The sequence below is a fragment of the Hippoglossus hippoglossus genome, chromosome 12 (assembly GCF_009819705.1).
Source record: "Hippoglossus hippoglossus isolate fHipHip1 chromosome 12, fHipHip1.pri, whole genome shotgun sequence".
NCBI classification, from domain to species: domain Eukaryota; kingdom Metazoa; phylum Chordata; class Actinopteri; order Pleuronectiformes; family Pleuronectidae; genus Hippoglossus; species Hippoglossus hippoglossus.
Genome location: NC_047162.1, coordinates 4,143,342 through 4,163,666, shown reverse-complemented (window position 1 = coordinate 4,163,666; position 20,325 = coordinate 4,143,342). Strand labels below are relative to the sequence as shown.

General features: G+C 42.3%; 2 protein-coding genes across 3 annotated transcripts; one reads left to right on the top strand and one right to left on the bottom strand.

Moving 5' to 3' along the window:
- The first annotated feature begins 4,169 nt into the window (after positions 1-4,169).
- On the top strand, positions 4,170-13,084 carry hexb (hexosaminidase B (beta polypeptide)). 2 transcript variants are annotated; one of them, XM_034601820.1, is made up of 14 exons: positions 4,170-4,527; positions 4,640-4,791; positions 6,092-6,157; positions 6,983-7,029; positions 7,139-7,249; positions 7,352-7,453; positions 7,536-7,668; positions 7,779-7,959; positions 8,050-8,136; positions 8,231-8,303; positions 11,325-11,505; positions 11,823-11,913; positions 12,487-12,591; positions 12,734-13,084. In XM_034601820.1, exons 1-14 carry the CDS (start codon positions 4,274-4,276, stop codon positions 12,795-12,797), a joined length of 1,647 nt encoding a protein of 548 aa, XP_034457711.1. In that variant the 5' UTR covers positions 4,170-4,273; the 3' UTR covers positions 12,798-13,084. The 2 variants fall into 2 exon arrangements, with proteins under 2 accessions (XP_034457711.1, XP_034457712.1); XM_034601821.1 differs by lacking the exon at positions 11,325-11,505 and adding an exon at positions 10,567-10,741 and having other exon boundaries at positions 4,177-4,527.
- Positions 13,085-13,090: 6 nt separating this feature from the next.
- On the bottom strand, positions 13,091-20,296 carry gfm2 (GTP dependent ribosome recycling factor mitochondrial 2). The gene is made up of 20 exons (XM_034601819.1): positions 20,015-20,296; positions 19,859-19,922; positions 18,565-18,610; positions 18,391-18,488; positions 18,163-18,288; positions 17,983-18,071; positions 17,771-17,859; positions 17,634-17,694; positions 16,830-17,015; positions 16,653-16,733; positions 16,415-16,563; positions 15,894-16,034; positions 15,690-15,789; positions 15,420-15,606; positions 15,248-15,324; positions 15,018-15,156; positions 14,367-14,552; positions 13,773-13,888; positions 13,496-13,678; positions 13,091-13,413 (listed from the first exon to the last, which is right to left on the bottom strand). The coding sequence occupies exons 1-20, from the start codon at positions 20,054-20,056 to the stop codon at positions 13,285-13,287; spliced, it is 2,289 nt and encodes a 762-aa protein (XP_034457710.1). The 5' UTR covers positions 20,057-20,296; the 3' UTR covers positions 13,091-13,284.
- Between the last annotated feature and the right edge of the window lie 29 nt (positions 20,297-20,325).

Here is a 20,325-nt window from a genome sequence, read left to right as displayed (position 1 = left end):
AAACGAAGAGTGTGGTGGGGGAGGGGAGGGAAGAGAAGGGAAGGGAAGGGATGGGGGGGGGGGTCTTCGATGTAGCCCCCCCACCCCTACACACACAAGCGCACACAACACACACAGTTGTGTCTCCATGACTTCAGAGGACATTACATTGACCTGCGTTCATTTCCTGAAGCCCAATTGGTACTTCTGCATCGAATCTACGCCCGTAGCTCCGGCGTAGCTTAAGCTTCGACGTGTACCCTATGCCATACCCTGACTTGCACCTCACCAAAGATGTACCCACATGCCGAGGCGACGCAGACTGCAAGAGCTGTGATTGGTCCACTTGTTGGCATCGCATTTCCAGCAGACAGTATTTCCGAAAATCTCCTGCTCCGCTGCCATCTCCTCCGACGTTTTTCTTTCCTTTGTTGCAGTTCTTTAAGAAAAAGTAACACTCGCCATGGTTCCAAAGTAAACAGAGATGCCAGAGAATTTGTAAATAAGCGGACCGGAAAGTATAGAAACTCTACAGCCACTAGCGTTTCAGTGGTGTAATTGCAGAGCGACGCACACAGACCTATGCACAACTATGAATGCTCACAATGGCGTAGGCCCTGTGCGTATACGTAGCTTCGATGCAGAAGAATGAATTAGGCTTTACTCAAAACCTAACCATAGTTACGACTTACCTAACCCCTAACCCCCTAGGAATTCAAACCTACCCTTGACCTAAACCTGACCTTAACCTTACCCCAACCACAGTTACACTTGCCTATCACTTACACTTACCCTAACCTTTATCTAAAGCTAACCTGAACCTAAACCTAACCCTAACAAAATGTACTACTTGCCTAACTATCAAACGTACCCTATTTTAACCTAAACTCAATCTTTACCAAAACCAAACCTTAACCTAACCATGTCCATATTTTCTGCTTACACACACATACCCTTTCCTTAACCTGTCCTGAACCTAAACGTAGCCTAACCTTAGAACATGTCTTCACCTTAAAATACGTTGATTTGGGTTACTTGTTTTTGCCCCATACACATACACACATTCTTGTACTTACATCTTTGTGAGGACACTCATAACCATCAAAACTAATTGCCTAACCCTTTCTGTATCCTTACCCTAACCTAAACGTAACTCTAACTCTAACCCTAAAACCAAGTCGTAACCCTCAAACAGCCCTTTGAAAAAGTGATGACCATTTAAAATGTCTTCTTCCTCTTCGTTCGGTTTATTGGCGGGTGGCAACCAACGTCAAGGTGCATTACGACCATCCACTGTGTCTTCTTCTTCCTCTTTGTTCAATCCGCTGTCGTAGCTTTGTCTCTCTCTTGTCCAATTTGTCCTTTAACTGTTTAAATTGTCTTTTACTACAACTTCCTCTTTGTGGTAGTCACATTTTAACTTGACACTCATTTCATTTGGTTTCATTCATTTGGTTTCATTCATTTGTTTCAATAAATGTGGCAGAATTAGGGTTGCGCTGTTAGCACTCGTCTTTTTTTTACACAGGCCTCAACCCATCTCGAGTTCTTTGTCCTAATGGGTTTCTTTCCTAGTACGACACTACGCTTGTTAATGTTGCATACAACAGTACAAGACCCCTTGGATTGGATCAGCTATCCAGGCTCTGCTGGATTACAGCTTCTCACCCGTTGGGAGGAGTTAGATGTTCCAAGTGGGCCCTTCTGTCCTTGCCTCGGTGTCCAGATCACGCGTCCAATCCCATCCTCGTCGCCAAGTTTCGTGGTGGAATTTCTTTGTGAGAGAAATAGAATAAGAATTCTCCGATCGGACTGTGTTTTGTGAATTTATTCAAGCAGGAAATACAACAGAGAATATAACAGAAAAAAAACAAAGAATATGTATATTAGACTTTTCAGTGTGGTTTAATGATTAGTTATAAGGTTCTAAGTTTTGTTTTTAGAAAAAAAATAACGTATTACCTGCCACTAGACCTTGGTTATCAAAGTGAAGTCATATGCCAATGTACTTCACTATTCAAATGAATTTTAAGTATCATTGTAAAAGGTTATTTACTTACTCTGGGAACACATCAATAAGTACGCAAGAAAAATTAAACACTTTGTTAATGCGTTAAGTATAGTATGAAGTTAGCATTACTATTATTATTTTTACTTAATTGTTATCAGCTTTAGATTTAATATTATTGATTGGCAAGAATTTGTGGCAAATATTGGAGGAAGGCCAACTAGAGTGATTTTTGTGTGAAGGGTCACAAGCCAAACATGTCGGGAAACACTGGTTTCATGTTTTTTAAGCTGTATGATGTTTTTACGCAACATTTAAATCAGGACATACTCAAGTAAAGTGTGAATAACTTGAATACAGTACTTAGCAAAATGTTCTTAATTACTGCTTTTAAGAGGCACATTGAAATTATGAAACGGTTGTTGTAAATTGTAGTTGTAAAAAGTATTTGACCAAGTAAGAGCCAACCTACCACTTAATGCCACAGACACAGTGTAAGTCCAATGTGATTATTAACACATTGCCGTGTTTGGTTGGGGTAGTTGGGAATGATGAGTTCAATTTCCTTCCTGGATATCTTGTGTGAGTCACATCTGCAGACCTTGTTGATAATATCAACTCTTTAGCAGAACCTTGAGAAAATGTCAATGTTTGTTTTTATGTCCAGTGCATGAGTGGTTATTATAAACTTGCATTTGCTTTCTTTTCCCATCAACTGTTTATGAAGACAACATTACACACTTACTGCAGCTTCATGTTTAGGATAATGCAGCACACTGATCCGGAGAGAAGTGTGTTTGGGTGTGAAGAAAAATTGCAAATGGTTCATATATGTGATGTGAGAGACACCTAGTGGAAAAAATGGCTCATCACTGGGAGCCTTTCTACTTATGTTTTGATCAGAAAACTGTTGATCTACTGTAACTGCAACATTCAATTTACATTTTTTATTCATTTTGTTTTGTTTTTATTAAGTTAAAAGGCTACAAAAATAATATAATGATAATTAGCACGAGTAAGAATCTGCTCTTGAAACTCTAAACACAAATAAATTAACAATGTCATGAACTTCAGAAGAATAACAGGCATATTATAGATACAACAGCTAAAAATTGAACTCTTTGAGTTCTGTGAAAACACATTAAATCAGAATAACATGATTTTAACTTCTAAAATGTATATAGCTTCATATACATATATATATATATATGATAGATATATAAATATATCTGAGAGAAATAAAGATAGTCCTACATCCCTCAAGCAGGCAAGAAAAAGAAATCCCTAGTCCCATTTTACAATTATTATTTTGAAGATGTTGAAATTAAGCGATTAATCTATGTGAGGTTCATGTTCAGCACGTGTATGGTTATAATATTCTTGGTAGTAAAAGTGTGAGAAGTATGGAGCCCTATCATTTCCTATTTTGAATATAGTGTTGTTAGTAGTCTAATGGATCCAGATGATGATTGACAAATGATATAAAGAGAGTCGTTGGTGTGGATATATTAACATATTATATTAAGAAGCAGAAACTTTCTTTTTTGTTTGTTTTTTTATCACTAATGTGTACTGTCAGTAGTAACGTATTCGTGTCTGATTATGTGCTTCGGATTGTCATTATTATTTTCTTTTTGTTCTTTTCTTTTTATTATTAGTTTATTATTAATGTACTGATATTGTAGTGGGTGTGGGGGGGGGGGTTCAAGGGAAAATGGTGTGTCTACAATATTGTCAAACTAGTCTATTATATGTGGAGAATCAATAAATAGGTGGGGGGGGAACTGATCAGTCAAATCAAATAATCAATAGCTAAATTTCCCTCTGGATCGATTGACAGAAGTATCTGTCAATCAATCAATCTATCTAAATAAAGCAAACTTAAGATGTATTGTTTCCTGCTGCAATGGATGGAACAATGAATAGAGACACATTTAAATACTGCATGAATGTTATATATATATATATATATATTTTTTTTTACAGCTTTTGGTTCCTCATCTTCTCTCTTCCCCTCAGTACAGCTGATTGAGTCAACCTATAGACTCCTCCTCGTCACTGGAGAGGAAACAGCTCGGTGCGCTCGTCCGGCGTTTTGACACATGAGGTCCGCCGTAGCTCCCCTCTCGCCAGTAGGGGAGGGGGAAGTGAGTTTTTGCAGTTTTACACACTTCACCTTTAAATGTTTGCGCGGAACTGACTTCCGCTTCAAGTCCCGCCCTGCCTCCCCTCTGACAAAATGTTTCTGTGTGACCAGATCTCGTGATTCCGCCGCCGTCCATCAACATGAGCGCCTCCCTGAAGCTCGCTGCGCTGGGGCTGCTCCTCTGCGTCTGTTCAGGGCTCCAGGACAACCTCCTCCTGGAGGAGGACCAGCCCGTCGTCCAGGCTTCGGAGTCCGGCTCCCTGTGGCCTCTGCCGCAGAAAGTGCAGATCTCGCAGGTTCCACTCAAGTTAATCGGCTCCAGCTTCAGATTTGTCGACGCCAAAGACTCGTCCGCCGGCGCGAGCTGCAGCCTCCTGCAGGACGCGTACAGGAGGTGAGAGGAGGGACGGACCGGTCGTGTGCAGGCTGTGTTCCTCCGCGTCCAGAGGAGAAAACGTCGCCACCTGATGATCGACGTCTCTCACCTCTGTGCCTTTTGTCCACAGGTACTACGAGTACATGTTTGGCAGCTCTAAGAGGCAGGGGCAGGGCAGAAGCAGGAGACCCGGCCGCTCCGAGCTGACCGAGCTGCAGGTGTGGATCACCTCCACTGACTCCGACTGTGACGGTTACCCCAGTGTCACGTCGGACGAGTCATGTGAGTCTCATTCTCTTCCTCATTGAACTCATATTTCATAACAGTGGTGCAAGCAAGTACAAAGTTCGAGTGCTCGTGTTTGACTTAAGTTTTTTTCCATTTCCTGAGACTTAATACTTATCTCTAAAGCTGCTTTAGAGATACTGAACGCCGAAAAATGATATGGTCTGTATTCACATATAGAGCTTTTCTAGTCCTGATGGCCACTCAAAGCGCTTTACAGCACACTATCACCTATTCACACAGACTCATACACTGCATCTATGTGCTGAGCCTTAGTATCTGAGAAGGCACATTTTGAGTGAGAGGCTCTGGTTGTATCCCGAGTTTCTTGGAACTCTGGATAATGTTCGAATGAGCCCATGTGAGAAAACACCGGAAGAACCTCCCGAGGATTTACTATGAGCGATTGGGTGCGTTGGCGACATTTCTTACACGCGACAGACACTGTGTTGTAAACAAAAACATTGTCATGTCCACAGCAGAATGTATATGTTGCACCCTGCCGCCGCCCGCTGCCCACCCCCTCACTGGAACATTGATTTCTACGTTGTTCGTCTCGACCAAATTGTACGAACATTCTCCGGAGTTCCACTGGACTACGTTGAGTTACGTTTTACAGAAAGACCCAGCCCTCAGTGGACAGTTTATTAAGTAGAACTGGCTAAATACAACCTCGTCTAATACAATAATCTTCTGTGAGGATCCAGTGTCCACTTGCTGTTGAAACACATTTCTTATTGTTGCATTTCATTATAACCTTCTTGAAGGAGGATCTCATACAAGTCTGAGGTATTAGGCTGCTTTAGTTTTAGCTGCAGGTATCTCAACCCCTCAGACTTAAAATAAATAAATTACATACATCTCAAGTAGAGGCAAAGTTAAGTGTAGTATCACCTCAGCCAATAGTGTTACTTACACATTGATGCAAGTATTAATTTGTAATTTTATATAAATAACAACACTCAGTGGCCATGTGTACTTTTTCCTTTACTATTTCAAGAACATTATTAACTTTTTCTGAAGCATGTCTTTTCTACATTATGTTGGATGATGTCATGGTATCGGAGCATCTACTTGATTCTTCAAACTGCATCTTACAACCAGAGAAAGGGTATATGCCGTTTGCCAGTAGATTTGGAGATAACCTGGACAGCAAATACGAGGATTAGCACGGTAAATCTAGGACGAACGTTTAAAGCCCCCCCCCCTTAAGACCGTGACTTTAGTGCCACAATGACCACCTGCCGAGCTTGGACTGAAAATATGCATGCAATGTATAACTGTGTTGTGTCCACAGATGAGCTGTCTGTGGATCAGCCATTTGCTATCCTGAAAGCACCGACGGTCTGGGGAGCCCTGCATGGTAAGACCTCTTCTTTTTGTTATTCAACCACTACACGGCAATTATTTTCCTTCTTTATAATTGGATACAATATTTTGTACTGATATGCAGTAATTTGTTTTTTTTTCTACTGACTTAATATATCATAAAGCCGGGCTCTGTGTCAATCAGCACCACTAAAGCTCACTAATTATCACCTAGTATGTACCCATTGTATCATATTTAATGTAAAAACCCAAGAGTGGTGTTGATCCTATCATGTATCTCTCAAAAAGAAAGTTAATTCATTAATGATACGATTCAAATATAACTCACTTGTCACAATATCAGATTTACGCTACAATACTATCATGACACAAGAATTGATGATAACAATGCAATCATATAACAACTCAATAGATCCTGTTTTTTGTTTTTTTTATATGGATCAGCAACAAATTCCACACTATTTTCACCAAGAACCATGAATTATTTACTGAGAAATCAACGAAAATGTTAAAGAATGCCCCGTCTTACAATATTAAAGAAAGGGGGAAATACTTTTTGGGATCGGCCCCCTGATCTGGATCCGCTCCAAAAATTGAATGTGTTCTTTCCTGACTCGAACCACATCCTTCCAATTTTAGTGGCAAATCCATCTATTAAGTTTTGCGTGATCCTGCTAACTAATAGACGGACAGATAAACAATCAAATGCAGACCAAAACATAGCCTCCATGATAATGAGAATATGCTGGTGTGGTGATAAAACTTGGACTCTGTGGACTTATGTGTTTTGTGACAATGTGGTGCAAACTCGCTGCTTATAAATTAAAATTACAGTTTGTGTTTCTCATGTGTTTTTAAGGTCTGGAAACTTTCAGCCAGTTGTTGTATGAAGATGAATCTGGAGCCGTAAGTGACAACATGACTGCAATCTAACTGGCATTTGACATTCAAACTCGCTCGGCTGTGCTGTACGTACATGAGCCTGGTTTTAACTCCATTCACCCTGTGTTTTCAGAAAAGCATCAATTCCACAGCAATCAGTGACTTCCCCAGATTCGCACACAGAGGCATCTTGCTGGACAGCTCTCGGCACTTCCTGCCCGTCAAAGTCATCTTGGCTAACCTGGTGCGTCAGGGAGAGCCGCATATTTTCTTTTTTTCCCCTCATTTTAAATTTGATCTATTATGTCAATACATCAACACACTGTTTCTGTGTTCATTCATACAGGAAACGATGGCGATGAACAAGTTTAATGTTTTCCACTGGCACATTGTGGATGATCCATCCTTCCCTTACCTGAGCCGAACCTTCCCACAGCTGAGCCAGCAGGTCAGTGAGACTAGTTGTTGTAATTGTTTTTAATAGTAGGACACTGTATGAATAAGAAGCTCATTCGCTAAACTGTTCACAGGGAGCTTACCACCCATACACTCACGTGTATACACCTGCTGATGTGAAGATGGTGATTGAGTTCGCCCGCCTGAGAGGCATTCGCGTCATCCCAGAGTTTGATACCCCAGGACACACACAGTCATGGGGCAAAGGTGAGTTTTTTTTTTAGTCAGCCCCCTTCCCCCCCCTTTTTTGTATGTATCATTTAATAAAAGTTTGAAGAACATGAAGAAATGAATTCAGTCTCCATCCTTCCCGTTAGGCCAAGCCGATCTGCTCACACCCTGTTACTCTGGCTCTAAACCCTCCGGAAGCTTCGGGCCGGTGAACCCCATCCTGAACACTACGTATGACTTCATGAAGCAGTTCTTCACGGAGATAAGCTCTGTGTTCCCCGATGCCTACGTTCACCTCGGGGGGGATGAGGTGGACTTCAGCTGCTGGTGAGACACAATATTGGAAACGTCTCCGCATTCGAGACTCGACAGCCGTTAATGCTGGTTGATGTTTGGTGTTTGTCCTTTGCCCTGCAGGAAGTCCAACCCGGACATTACGAAGTTCATGAATCAGCAAGGCTTCGGACAAGACTACAGGAAACTGGAGTCATTCTACATCCAGAAGTGTGTTTCTCATTTGTACATATGTAAACTGCTTGTGCTCCAGGTTTTATTCCTTATTCCCTTTTCCTTTTTTCCCCCTTGTTTTATCTGACAGACTCTTGGATATCGTCACCACTACCAAAAAGGGCTACATGATCTGGCAGGAGGTCTTTGACAATGGGGTTAAGGTAAAAGACAAGTTGTGTGTAATTCTATATCAAAAAGAGTATTTCCATGTAAAAACAAACAGAGCTGTGTCCTAATCCAGGGGCTGCTTCCTGAAGTCCTACAAAGGCTAGTTCTTAGAGGAGTACAAGCGAAGAAAAGGCCAAACCAAAATAAGACGTGTGGTCTACTGTTACTTTGAACACGTAGCCTGGCTGCCCACGTTAAAGCTAGCTTTTTAGCTTCGTAACTTGCCTCAATTAATCCTGGAATAGGTTGGCCTGAGAAGGATTCAGCCGTTGAATACTTTGTTGCTCGGGAATGGATTTGTCAGCCACGTATTAAGGAGCCTTTGAAACAGGAGACAGCGAAGTCATGCTGATGTCGCGCAATCAGTCTTCAAATGGAGAATGCATCCCTTGAATTGAGACACAGCTAAGATGTATGAGCAAAAGTATTTAATCAACATTTTTTGGGGGGTTATTTGTGTATTGCGTATTTTATCCTGTGTTAGAATAGTTTGACATTTTGGGAAACGGTTTACTTTCTTGCCAAAAGTTGGATACAAAGATCTACCACTCGTGTCTGAACACTAAAATGACGCCGAGTCAGCAGGCTGAAAAAAAAATTGCAAAGGCTAATAGAGGACCTAAACAGCAATTGTGACTCTGTCCAAAGGTAACAAAAGTCTAAAATGAGCTCATTATCCAATCGACAAAACCTACACTGGTGGGCTCGTGATGATGTTTCTAACATATGACAGATGCAAAAATGGAAAAAGCTAAATAAATGACTAGAATGAAAAAGCGGTGCCACTCACGTGAAAATAGATGTCAAGAGATTTCCACAGTGGAATTTATACGTTATGTCAGCGGTGATTCTAGGATCAGGGACCTTTAGGGGGGCACAGCCCCGTGTCTTGCATTAATGCATTAATATTTTTCTAAAAATAATAATTTAATTCGTAATATAAATAGTTCTAATGAATTACTAGTATGAAACATGAGTTTGACACCACAAAATCTGTTTGTAAGAAAATTAAAGATGGAATCAATGTAATGCAAAAGTATTCAATGTTTCACACAGTGTTACCTTCAGAAGCAACCCAATTAAATTAGTGGTGATATCTATTGTACAGTAATAATTGATCAGAATGAACAGCAGATTTCAATAAACCTTTTTTTGAGAAGACCTTCAGTTGGTTACTAACAACTACTAGTTACCCTTTCTAAACTTGTTCTTCCTGCTCTTTCTCTCCTATATCCATCCTCTCTCCCTCTCTGCACTGACACACACAATCGCTGTGCTCAACTAAAGAAACCGCATATAAACAGCTTATAACTTACTCAGGTAGGAAGGAGCTCAGGAGGAACCCATCTCTGTGAATCAACAGTAGTGAAAGCTAAAGTCTTTACGCTTTATTAGCACTACTGTCATTAAATGTGTCGTACACATACTGTCCAATTACCAAAACCGTTTTTTCTTACAATGGCTTCCTGGCTAACGTAAACATTTTTCCTGTGCAACTGGAACCCTATCAGCTCTGGTTTTTCGGGTGCGACGTCATTCCTAGGGCCGAGCTCCGAGGTATAATGGAACACGGCACCAGATCTGACTGTCTGAGACAGTGCGAACAGCACAAATCACATGGAATCTGATCTGTTCAAGTCAGATTTGGGCCACTTTCATATGTGGTTCCAAATCAGATATAGATCAGATGTCTTTGAAACGCGACCTCAGTCTGAACAGCCGTGTGACCCGTATCGTAACTCAGTACGACTTTTACGTCACTCCACTTAATTACGTGCAAGCGAAGGCGGCGAGCGGATCTTGTGGAGAGGCGCTGACCGGTGTAGTTAAAAGTAGCCTCCGACATCCTGAAAGTTTGGATGATATCTGTTTCATTGAAGCCATTCACGTCACAATCCCACACACACCTCTGTACTGAAGTAGCAGCCAAAAAGACATAATTAAACTTTCAGCTTTCCTTCTCTTCATTCTTCTCCTCCTCCTCATCTGCTTCCACTGCACAATAACTTCCAAATGAAACCCTAAATGCTCACATGGCCAGTTCACATTGGACTCTGATACTGGCTACATTTTAAAAGATGATGTCACCAGCTGCATTAAATAGAGAAAATCTGAATTGAGCACTAAGGCTTGTAGTGTGAACGAGTGAACATATTTCCCCAAATGTTGAACTATTTCTTTTTTAACCTTTTTAACGAGTACCAACGACTCTTGGAGTATGTAACCTAAGAACAGTATGGACTGTAACAATTCCAGCTAAAGCCAGATACAGTAGTGCATGTGTGGATCGGCAGCGGGTCTAACGAGGAGATGAGCAAGGTGACAACAGCAGGATACCAAACCATCCTCTCCGCCCCATGGTACTTAGATTATATTAGCTACGCACAGGACTGGCAGAAGTACTACAAGGCTGAGCCACTCAACTTCAACGGTCAGTTTTCTTTTTTTTTTTTTTTTTTTGTATGTCATGTCAAATCAGCCCTTTTGATTTAGGAAATATCTGGATTTCAACAGGCTTACAATGTTGCACAGGTTGGACAAGGATAGAAAGTCAGAGACGGACCTGCAGTGAACCTGGGGCAGTGTGGTTGATGGTTTCAGATTGTGTCTGTTCATGGGCCGAGGTAGTTCACCACAGTGGAGGACCAAGCCGGGTGTATTTCAAACAATAGTCCAATACACTGAAGGCTCAAATGAAGCGAGAAGTTAATGAGCAAACAATGTGGTATGGCGAGGATGTTCACATTTCCCCTGTGTGGGTGGGGGACTTGAACCCATGACAATCATAAGGCAAAATAAGTCGGGTTTGGTCCTCCATGTAAACGGACCAAGGCGAAAGCTGGACGTAACCTCTTTCCAGATTCTTCCTCTAAATGTCATCAAGCAGAGCGTGTTCTGCAAAATGACCAAGCAGAAGTAAAAGGCCTTGGGACATTTCCGTCCTCGTGCCTCCTTCCTTCCAATTTGTGTTCATCTCGCCAATACTAATACATGCATGTATGTGTGCTGTGTAGCTGAAACCAGACACACTAATCCACGTTTGGAAAGGGACGCAGCAGCAATACCAGGAAGAGATGGCACATGTTACGTCATCAGGGTACCAGACCCTGCTGTCCACTCCCTGGTACCTGAACCGTATCTCCTACGGACAGGACTGGTCGGCCGCTTACAAGGCTGACCCCCAGGATTTCAACGGTGTGTGTCTGCATGATCTGTTCAGCAAGACTTTTTCGTTTTTTGGAGTTTGCCTCAGTCATACGATTGTTTTATTGCTCTGTTACTGTTTAACTCTAGACAGATCTGAAATGTCTTACAGTTGTCACTCTTGTGCAAATACGTGTAAGCCTGTTGAATGAACAGAGGGAAAGCATGCCAATAAATCAACACACCATTGTAATTCAGTTAAATTAAGCATGGTATTTTTTTTTTCTTTCTAATCGAGTGGAGTTTTTAGTTTCTCTGAACGTTGGTTGTGCTGCCTGATCTCATCAAATGTTACATTTTGAAAACAGGAACCGAGGCGCAGAAGAAACTTGTGATTGGTGGAGAAGCTTGCTTGTGGGGAGAATATGTGGACGCCACCAACCTCACACCCAGACTCTGGTATGGCTCGTGTGCTTCCTTTCAAATGTGTGAGATTTTAAACAATACTGCAGCGGCCAACAACCATTAAGATGTAGTGGAGAAACGGTGCCCTGAGCAGGGTGTGAAGTCCCAACTCCCCCCTTTGGTTCCAAAACCAGGGTTGGGACCCCTTCATTGATTACAAGACACTTTTGACATTTTAGATTTTAAATAAAAGGCCAAAACAAATAGAAATTTTAGATTTCAGACAAATGTTTCTCAAGTAAAAAAAGTAATCTACCTTTCATTATCTTTGTCCCCACATGACAACAGGTCTCTTTACAGCATCACAGGAAACACTGACATGTGCTCAAATCACTATTCTTGGTGATCGAAGGTCACAGGACTCTGTTACTGAAAAGTTTGGATTGTTGTAATCAATGCTTTTTCTTTTCTTTGTTTTGGTAGCTGGGTATACATTTGTATTGCCACATCTTGTTGGTGTGAATATCGTCTTTGTATAACCTTTAATTAACTCTTATCAGAGAAATAATGTACCTTGAACCTTCACATCACATGTCAGATTGATTTTCTCTTGTCTATCACTCCCAGGCCTCGTGCCAGTGCAGTGGCCGAGCGGCTGTGGAGCGCCAAGAACGTGACGGACATCAATGATGCCTTCAACAGACTGTCCATGCACCGCTGTCGGATGGTGGAGTAAGTATCTGCCGCCTCTTTTTAAACTAGTCATTTGTTTCTAAATCAGTCTCCACTCTCCAAATGCCGTATCATCATCTAACTAACACCTGTTAGAGTTTCATGATACTTTATAAAAACATCCTCTTTCTTTTTCCATCAGGCGCGGGATCCCAGCCGAGCCGTTGTTCTCCAGCTACTGTCGCCGTGAGTACAGAGGTATCTGACGGGAGGGGAGAAGCTGACCATGGGGACGGGAAAAGGAAAAGGAATCAAATCCATAAGCAATCAGCTTCACGCCTGCATTTTAAACTGAGAAATCAAATGCGGAACATGCTTTTGTAGAGACACTGATACGACACTGATACATTGAGACACATTGCCTTTCCAATCTGCTCTACAGAACACTCAATCACATCTAATGATATCAAACTACAACCCGAATTTGCAACTGCATTCTTTGTTTTTTTTTAATGAATGTTTGTACAACTGATTGTGAATAAAATGTTGAAATTTTAAGTGCTAGTCTGTTGTTTTATTAAAAAACTGTTATTGGTTGCACATTAACTTTACACATATATATTCACACTCTAATTATATTTTACTCAGTCAGATGTGATAGTCCTGGAAAAGTCTGTTTGGGCAGCAGCTGTTCCTCTGTGTCAGAAGCCCATTGGTCCCATTCCTGATCCATTACAGCGTTGCCAACATGAATCACAACAGACCGGACATTCTTTTGAGGAGGATGTTCTGGTCCTGAGAGTTCATGGCCTCGTAAGTGTCCAGCGCCAGAGAGAAAGTGGCGTTGCCGGATGTTATTGTTCGCAGGATGGTGGAGTAGCCCTTCAGTAGGAAACAACCGAATTTAAGATAAATGACACCGAAAAACCTTCAGACGAAATGTTTGAGTCAGATCTGATCTCACCATCATTTCTGCCAAGGGCACGGTTGCTAGCAGCAGCTTGTGGTCGTGACGACTCTGGATGTCGCTGACGGTGCCTCGTCTTTGGGCCAAGTCACCCAGCACGGAGCTGAGATGCTCTTCGCTGACCGTCATCTCCAGGGACATGACTGGCTCCAGGACCTGACCTCCTGCCAGCCTCAGGGCCTGCAGCCAAACACACACACACACAACTGTAGCTCATCTATTGCCAACCCTGTTAGTTGACATCCGTATGACATGTGAGCCTGTAATGCTTTACCTTCAGCATGCAGCGGGACACACAGGCGGACACCATGGCTGGAGACGTCCCTGGTTCCATGTAGACATTCTGGATCAGCGTAGTTACGCCCTGTAAAGGATAACCTAGCAATGGACCTGGAGGTGTAAGCAGACATTACAAACAATGAGTGAGTGCAAAACAAGGCGACTAGTGCAGTCAGATCAGTGCAAGGTTTACTCCCACATCACCCTCCTTCTTTACAGGCACTGAATAATTATTCTCACTCAGCTTCTTACTATGAGTGATGGTGTTCATCATGAACACAATGTTCTTCCCAAGTTTGAACAGTTCTGGTTATTTGATGTGTGTGAAGACTGCTTTGTGTGGTTGAGTTGTCGTGTTGTTTACAGTCACTGTACTGTGTACTTGTCTTGTAAATGAGATCTTAATCTCAGCTCCTCATTAAACAAAGTTTAACACCCATACAGCCCTCTGAAACAACATTTAACTACATTGTTTATTTAGCCGTTAATATTTAATGTTATTGAGAAAATACATTTAAATTGAGTTTTCAGCATTGGTTTCCGGGGGCCTTTTTAATGAAAAACAATAAATGAGTGGAGTCAGTGTCACCTTGAAGATATGAGCTGTGCACTCCATTCTCCACTGCATCTTTCAGTTCTCTTGATAGTTGCCCCTCGACCTCCATTGTGAATGCTAGGTCACATGAGGCAGTTGTAGAGGACGTGTCCACAGGTCCGACAGCCAGCTCCACTGTCACAACATGTCTTCTCTCGCCGACTGTCCGGTCCAGTGTATCTACATTATCAGCAGTGAGGAAAATCAATACAGGAACAGCATCTAGTCGACAAGAATTATTTCTCAAACAACATCACTGTCTTGTGATCAGTAAACGTCAGTAAAGTCTGGAGGCCAGACGACGTTTACTCAGGACAACACGTGAGAAGAGACACGGTGAGTAAGACTGATCTGTCTGCTCTTTTGTTCCATCCTGCTACAGAATGAATAGAAATATATAGTCTCAACTTTGCCATTAACTCTGCAATAACAGGATTAAATGGTTAGGTCCAGATTGGCTGTAGTTGTCACTGATTTGTCTCGATATTTAGCCTGCAAGAAATCTAGTCGGGGGAGGGGAGCCTCTCAAATCGTGTCTTGGAAGAGTTCTCACACAGCGATTTGTGACTGCCGGTCGACCGCCCATTTGGCTCCAATGTTGTGTGAACTAGGCATAATGCAACAATTAAGAAATATTTGCTGTACCTGTAGTCGAGGCCTCGTGGAGAACGGTCTCTCGGTAAGCCACCTGTAGTGGTCCCAGGTGAGTCTCAATGCCATACTCTCTTCTGATTCGATCATGGATGATCTCGATGTGCAGCTCTCCCATCCCACACAAAACAGTCTGAGGGTGGAGAGTGAAGGACAATAAGTTGAGTCATTGTGGCAGATGCACTTACTAAAGAACGCCCTGGGTAGTCCAGTGATGGTAATACCTGGCCAGAGTCAGGGTCCACCCTCACTTTAAGACTGGGGTCTTCTCTCTGGAGGTTGTTCAGTGCATTCTCAAGATCTTTCAGGAGAAAAAACAAACAAATGTGTGAGTGGCTACAAGGATGTCGTGGTTAACAGCTGAGCTTGTGCACGTGTAGCCAAACTATCACTGACCAGCCTGTTTGGCCATGGTGGGTGGTTCTATAGTGCAGAAGAAGACGGGATCAGGGACCTCCACTCCTGAAAGCACCACAGTCGCATGTTCCCCGTGCTTCTTCCCCGTGCTATTGTCATTGTGGGCTCTGCGGGCTGCAGCTGCGGCTGAAGCCTTGGATGAGACGATGGTGTCCCCTGTGACTGTCTTGAATGAAAGCAGGAAAACTTAAATAACCTGAGGAAAATATTGACTGTAGCAGAGAAGGAACATGGGAAACAATGTTGTACCTGCTTCAGTCCTACAGTCAGTGCAATGTTTCCCGCCGTCATCGAGGGGATCTCTACATGTTGATCAGCAAACGGCACCAGCAGCCGGCTCATCCTCTCACTGCAGACAACATGATGCAAACATGTTTATTTTAACATATCATACGGGTCAAAACTGATTTGTAGGTCAGTCAGGGTTGCATTACTGTATTGGAGGTGACGCACATGCTGTTCCTGTTGATGTTGTGGACGGCGGTCTGTGCTTTCAGAGTACCAGAGTAAATCCTGAGGAACACCAGAGGACCACGCTGCTTGTCATGGAGAACCTTGAAGGCCAGAGCACATAGGTCATCTTTGTACCACCGCCTGTGGGATGATGATGATGAAGTTTCAACAGTTACCATAGAGACAAAAATGGCCAAATGTATATAGAAAGATATTTTCAAACAAGCAAGTTATATTTACTGAAGGATTATTGCTCTTTTTTAATTTATCTTCCATCCATTTAACGTTAATTGTGACAACGCACACACCACTACACAAGATTTTGTGCTCGAAGGAAATTTTTCTAACAAATTTATCCCCATTAAAATTATATTTATGAGAAAAAAACAGGTAGTGTTCTCTCAGTCTGGTCAAGAGTTAAGAGGATGTTGCATCTTGTACAGATTGTTAAGCCCTATGAGGAAAATTGTGATTTGTAAATATGATCTGTACAACTGTTACAGTTCTGGGTCGTTACTCACACCAGGTCGTTGTGCCGTTCACTGGGGGCAGGCAGGTAGGCAACGATGGCATCTAAAAGAGGTTGAACACCTTTGTTCTTCAGCGAGCTCCCACAGAGAACCGGGACGCCTTTACGGGCCAGAGTCACCCGCCGCACAGCCTCTTGTAGCTGGAGACACATTAAAAACAGGTTACTCTGTTTTCACAAGCAACGGTGCTGCTTTACAGGCTTACAGAATGGAACTATACATTACTCACTTTGATTGAAGGAACTGCATCAAAGTTATCACTAAAATCCGTTAGCAACAGATCAGCAAACTCATCATCCAAATCAGCGACCTGGGAAAGAGAACCAAAATACAAAACTATTATTTTTACATTTCTTCTTGAAGAAGTTGTGTCGTCATTGCTGAAGATGATATTGATGATGTGTACCTGTTCAATTAAAGCTGCCCTGGCCTCATTGACCTCCTGCAGGAGTTCTGGCTCATCCGAATGGTCGAGAGGTTTGTTTTCAAACACTCGTCCATCATCTCCTATAGATCTTTGCTTCCAGATCAGCTTCTGGTTGGTCAACAGGTCAACCACACCCATGAAGTTCCTGCCGCTGCCAACAGGAATCTACAAGACAAGATTCATGAGACAAATGAAATTCATAGACTTACACTCTTTGTGTTTTTTATTTACACATACACTGTTACAGTTTGAGTGCCGCTTCATCTCTTTTTTATTTTTTTCCCCCTATAACTTCTTGTTATTGTTGACATCTGTTTGGAGCTGATTGGTCAAAAAATATGGTCAGAAAAACTAAAATCTCAATCACATGATCCCATATGATAAGTGGTGTCCTGAAGAAGTCACAAAGAATGACATAGTTCAAGAATTCATTTTTCAAGGTTACCCTGCATCATGTGGGACAATAGACACGACCTAAAACTTATAAAGATTGAAAATGATTTATGATTATATGGTAGGAAGTCAGAAATTTACATCAAACAGTGTAGTACTGCATTACTTTTTGAAGCCAATAACAGTAAAGACAAGTTCTACAGCTAACTAAGATTAACCAATCAACCATCATCATGGTGGTATACGTAACATCATGAGGAAGTCATTATGAAATGGCATTATTACAACATAAAAAATAAGCATTGTTAGCATTGTCACATACAGTGCATGCAGCGCCTGCAGCGCACGTATGATGCTTTCCATTTTTGCCTTAATTTTCTGAAGGCCTACCTGCAGGAGGACTGGGTTGGCTTTCAGCTTCTGTCTTATGCTCTCGATGGAAAAACTCAGGCTGAGAGAAAGAAATTACAGTTTTCAGTTCAACTTTGAGAATAAGTTGTATGTGGTTGAACAGCTGAGTCACTCACTTGGCTGCGGGCTTATCCATCTTATTCAGGAAGCAAACACAGGGAATGTGGTGCTTCTCTGCTTGTCTCCACACAGTCAGAGTCTGAGCCTGTTCGGGTTTTCAGGGAAACAGAAGAAACCGTCTTCAGCGTGCAGCCGATTTTAAGACATGGGTTTGTTTGTTTGTTTGTTTGTTTTTCATAAAAGGGAAGATATTTGACAACAGATTTACCTCAACACCGGCAGAAGCATCGAACACTGCAACAGCCCCATCAAGAACACGAAGCGCCCGCTCCACCTCAAGAGTGAAGTCAACATGTCCTGCAATCACCAAAAAATGTCTTGTTTGACTGGCTCATTCCCACTGGGATATTTCTAATCTCACAAGGATGCTTTCATATAATATTTCTACCTGGGGTGTCTATAAGATTTATTCTATGACTTCTCCAATCGAACGTGACTGCTGCCGACTGTATGGTGATGCCACGCTCCCTCTCTTGAGCCATAAAATCGGTGACTGTGTCGCCATCGTCGACGTCTAAAAGCAACGGGGACAGAAAGGGACTGAGAGACGGAAGCAAACAGGCAGGGTACTGGCTATGAAGGATTATCAATGTTCACATCTGTTACTCCTGCTCACCTCCCAGTGCCCGTGTGTAGCCAGAATAATAAAGCATCCTCTCTGTGGTCGTTGTCTTTCCTGCGTCGATGTGGGCCATGATGCCAATGTTTCGGATCCTGCAAATACAGCACACAGGTTGATATGGAGCAAAACCCTAAAGAGCATTTCAAACAACCGAATGCAGTTACTTACTTGGAAACATCGGGGTTGACCACAGCCCGCAGTGATTTGACGTCATCTATGAACACGAAGTACACAAAGATGATCTGACTGAATCAGTGATGCTGTGTATGTGCTTCTACTACTGACTATTTTTTTCCATTATCTTAAAGGTTTAATCATAAAGTAAAAAATCACTAATACATGAGCTCTTGTGTTGTTCAAAACAACCTAAAGAGGATATGTTCAGTTTCAAACTGCATTTCCATTTTGAAGCATCTCTGGAGCGTTCACTCATATCATATGATCGCATGAACCAATTTCCTCAAATTTAACTGTGAAAAATCTGACGTAATCATCATGGACACAAATCTCTCAAAAAATGCACCTCAACTTCTTCATCAAAATTGACACTTCCACATCCGCAACCTTGGAGCCTCTCTGCACAATAACTTCCTTAAACCAGAACTTCCTTTTCCCACCAAAGAAACATAGCCCGTCTACGTCCATCACTCAAATGATCTGCCGCTGAGCCCCTGATCCATGCCTTCATCACATCTAGAATTGACTGTTGCAATAGCATTCTTTGTGGTGCACCTCCCAAAGTCCTCCATAAACTCTGTTGTTCGTCTCCTCACCCACACCCGCTCCCGTGACCACATCACCCCTTTAGAATCCTTTAGAATCTCCACTGGCTCCCAGTCCCTCAGTGAATCCCATTCAAAACCCCCCTCCTCACCCACACAGCCCTCCACAACCAGGCTCCTTCCTGCCTCTCAGACATGCTCCACTGCCACACCCGCCCACGTAGCCTCCACTCCTGTGGCACATCAGAGACTTCCCCGACCTGTCCACTTTCAAATCTCTACTCAAAACTCACCTCTTCAGAGCTGCATTCAATGTGTGACAATTTTATGTTTTTATCTTTGGTGCGTTTTTTGATCATTCGTAAAATTGTCTTTCAATTTGTATTTTACAATTACCATGAATTTACCACATGTTCTCCTAGTCAGCGATTATCAACTTCCCGTAAATGCTCTGGAAAACAATGGGAAAATGAACATCTACATTTCCATGGCTAGTGGTCAAACCCAACTGCTGATGAAGATCATGTGATATGATCAGAAACCGCAGCTGCTAAGTGGACCTAGAGGTGCTGGGATTATTCAGTCAACAAAATAAAAGATTTACAGGAACAGAAATTTTAACTTGACAAATAACTGAATGTTTACCAAAAATTGGAATCAACTAGTATTCCGCAGCTTAAACAACCAATTGATCGACTAATTAAAACATGTCAGTGGATCTGATTGTAAAAACAACGTACCTGGGAGGAAGCTGTAGTGTCTCCTCACTTGATGACTCACCCTGCATCTTATTAAATATCTCCCCTGTGAAAAACAAGGACCCTGTTATGAAGACAACATTATTTCGATGCAACGTGACACTAACAGCACATGTTTGTGTCAGATCCTCGTCTCACCAACATCATCCTGCTGAATGTGCGAAACGTCCTATCAGACATGTTTAATATCTGCGTCTCTTCCCAGCTTCTTCCTCGGGGTGACACAAAGCCTCGGGTGAGCCATGGTGGAGGAGCATTAGCTCAAATAGCGGAGAAATGTTCTGTTGTGGTAACACCGTGGAAATTGAAAAGAAGGAGGCGGGAAGAACGGGTACTTGTCCTTCAAAACAGAGGCATGTTTAAAACTGTCAAGAAAGTCACGCTCTCATAAGGTGCAGCTCCAAAATAAATCCGTAGGAACTGACGTGTGACGTATATAGTTCCCGATA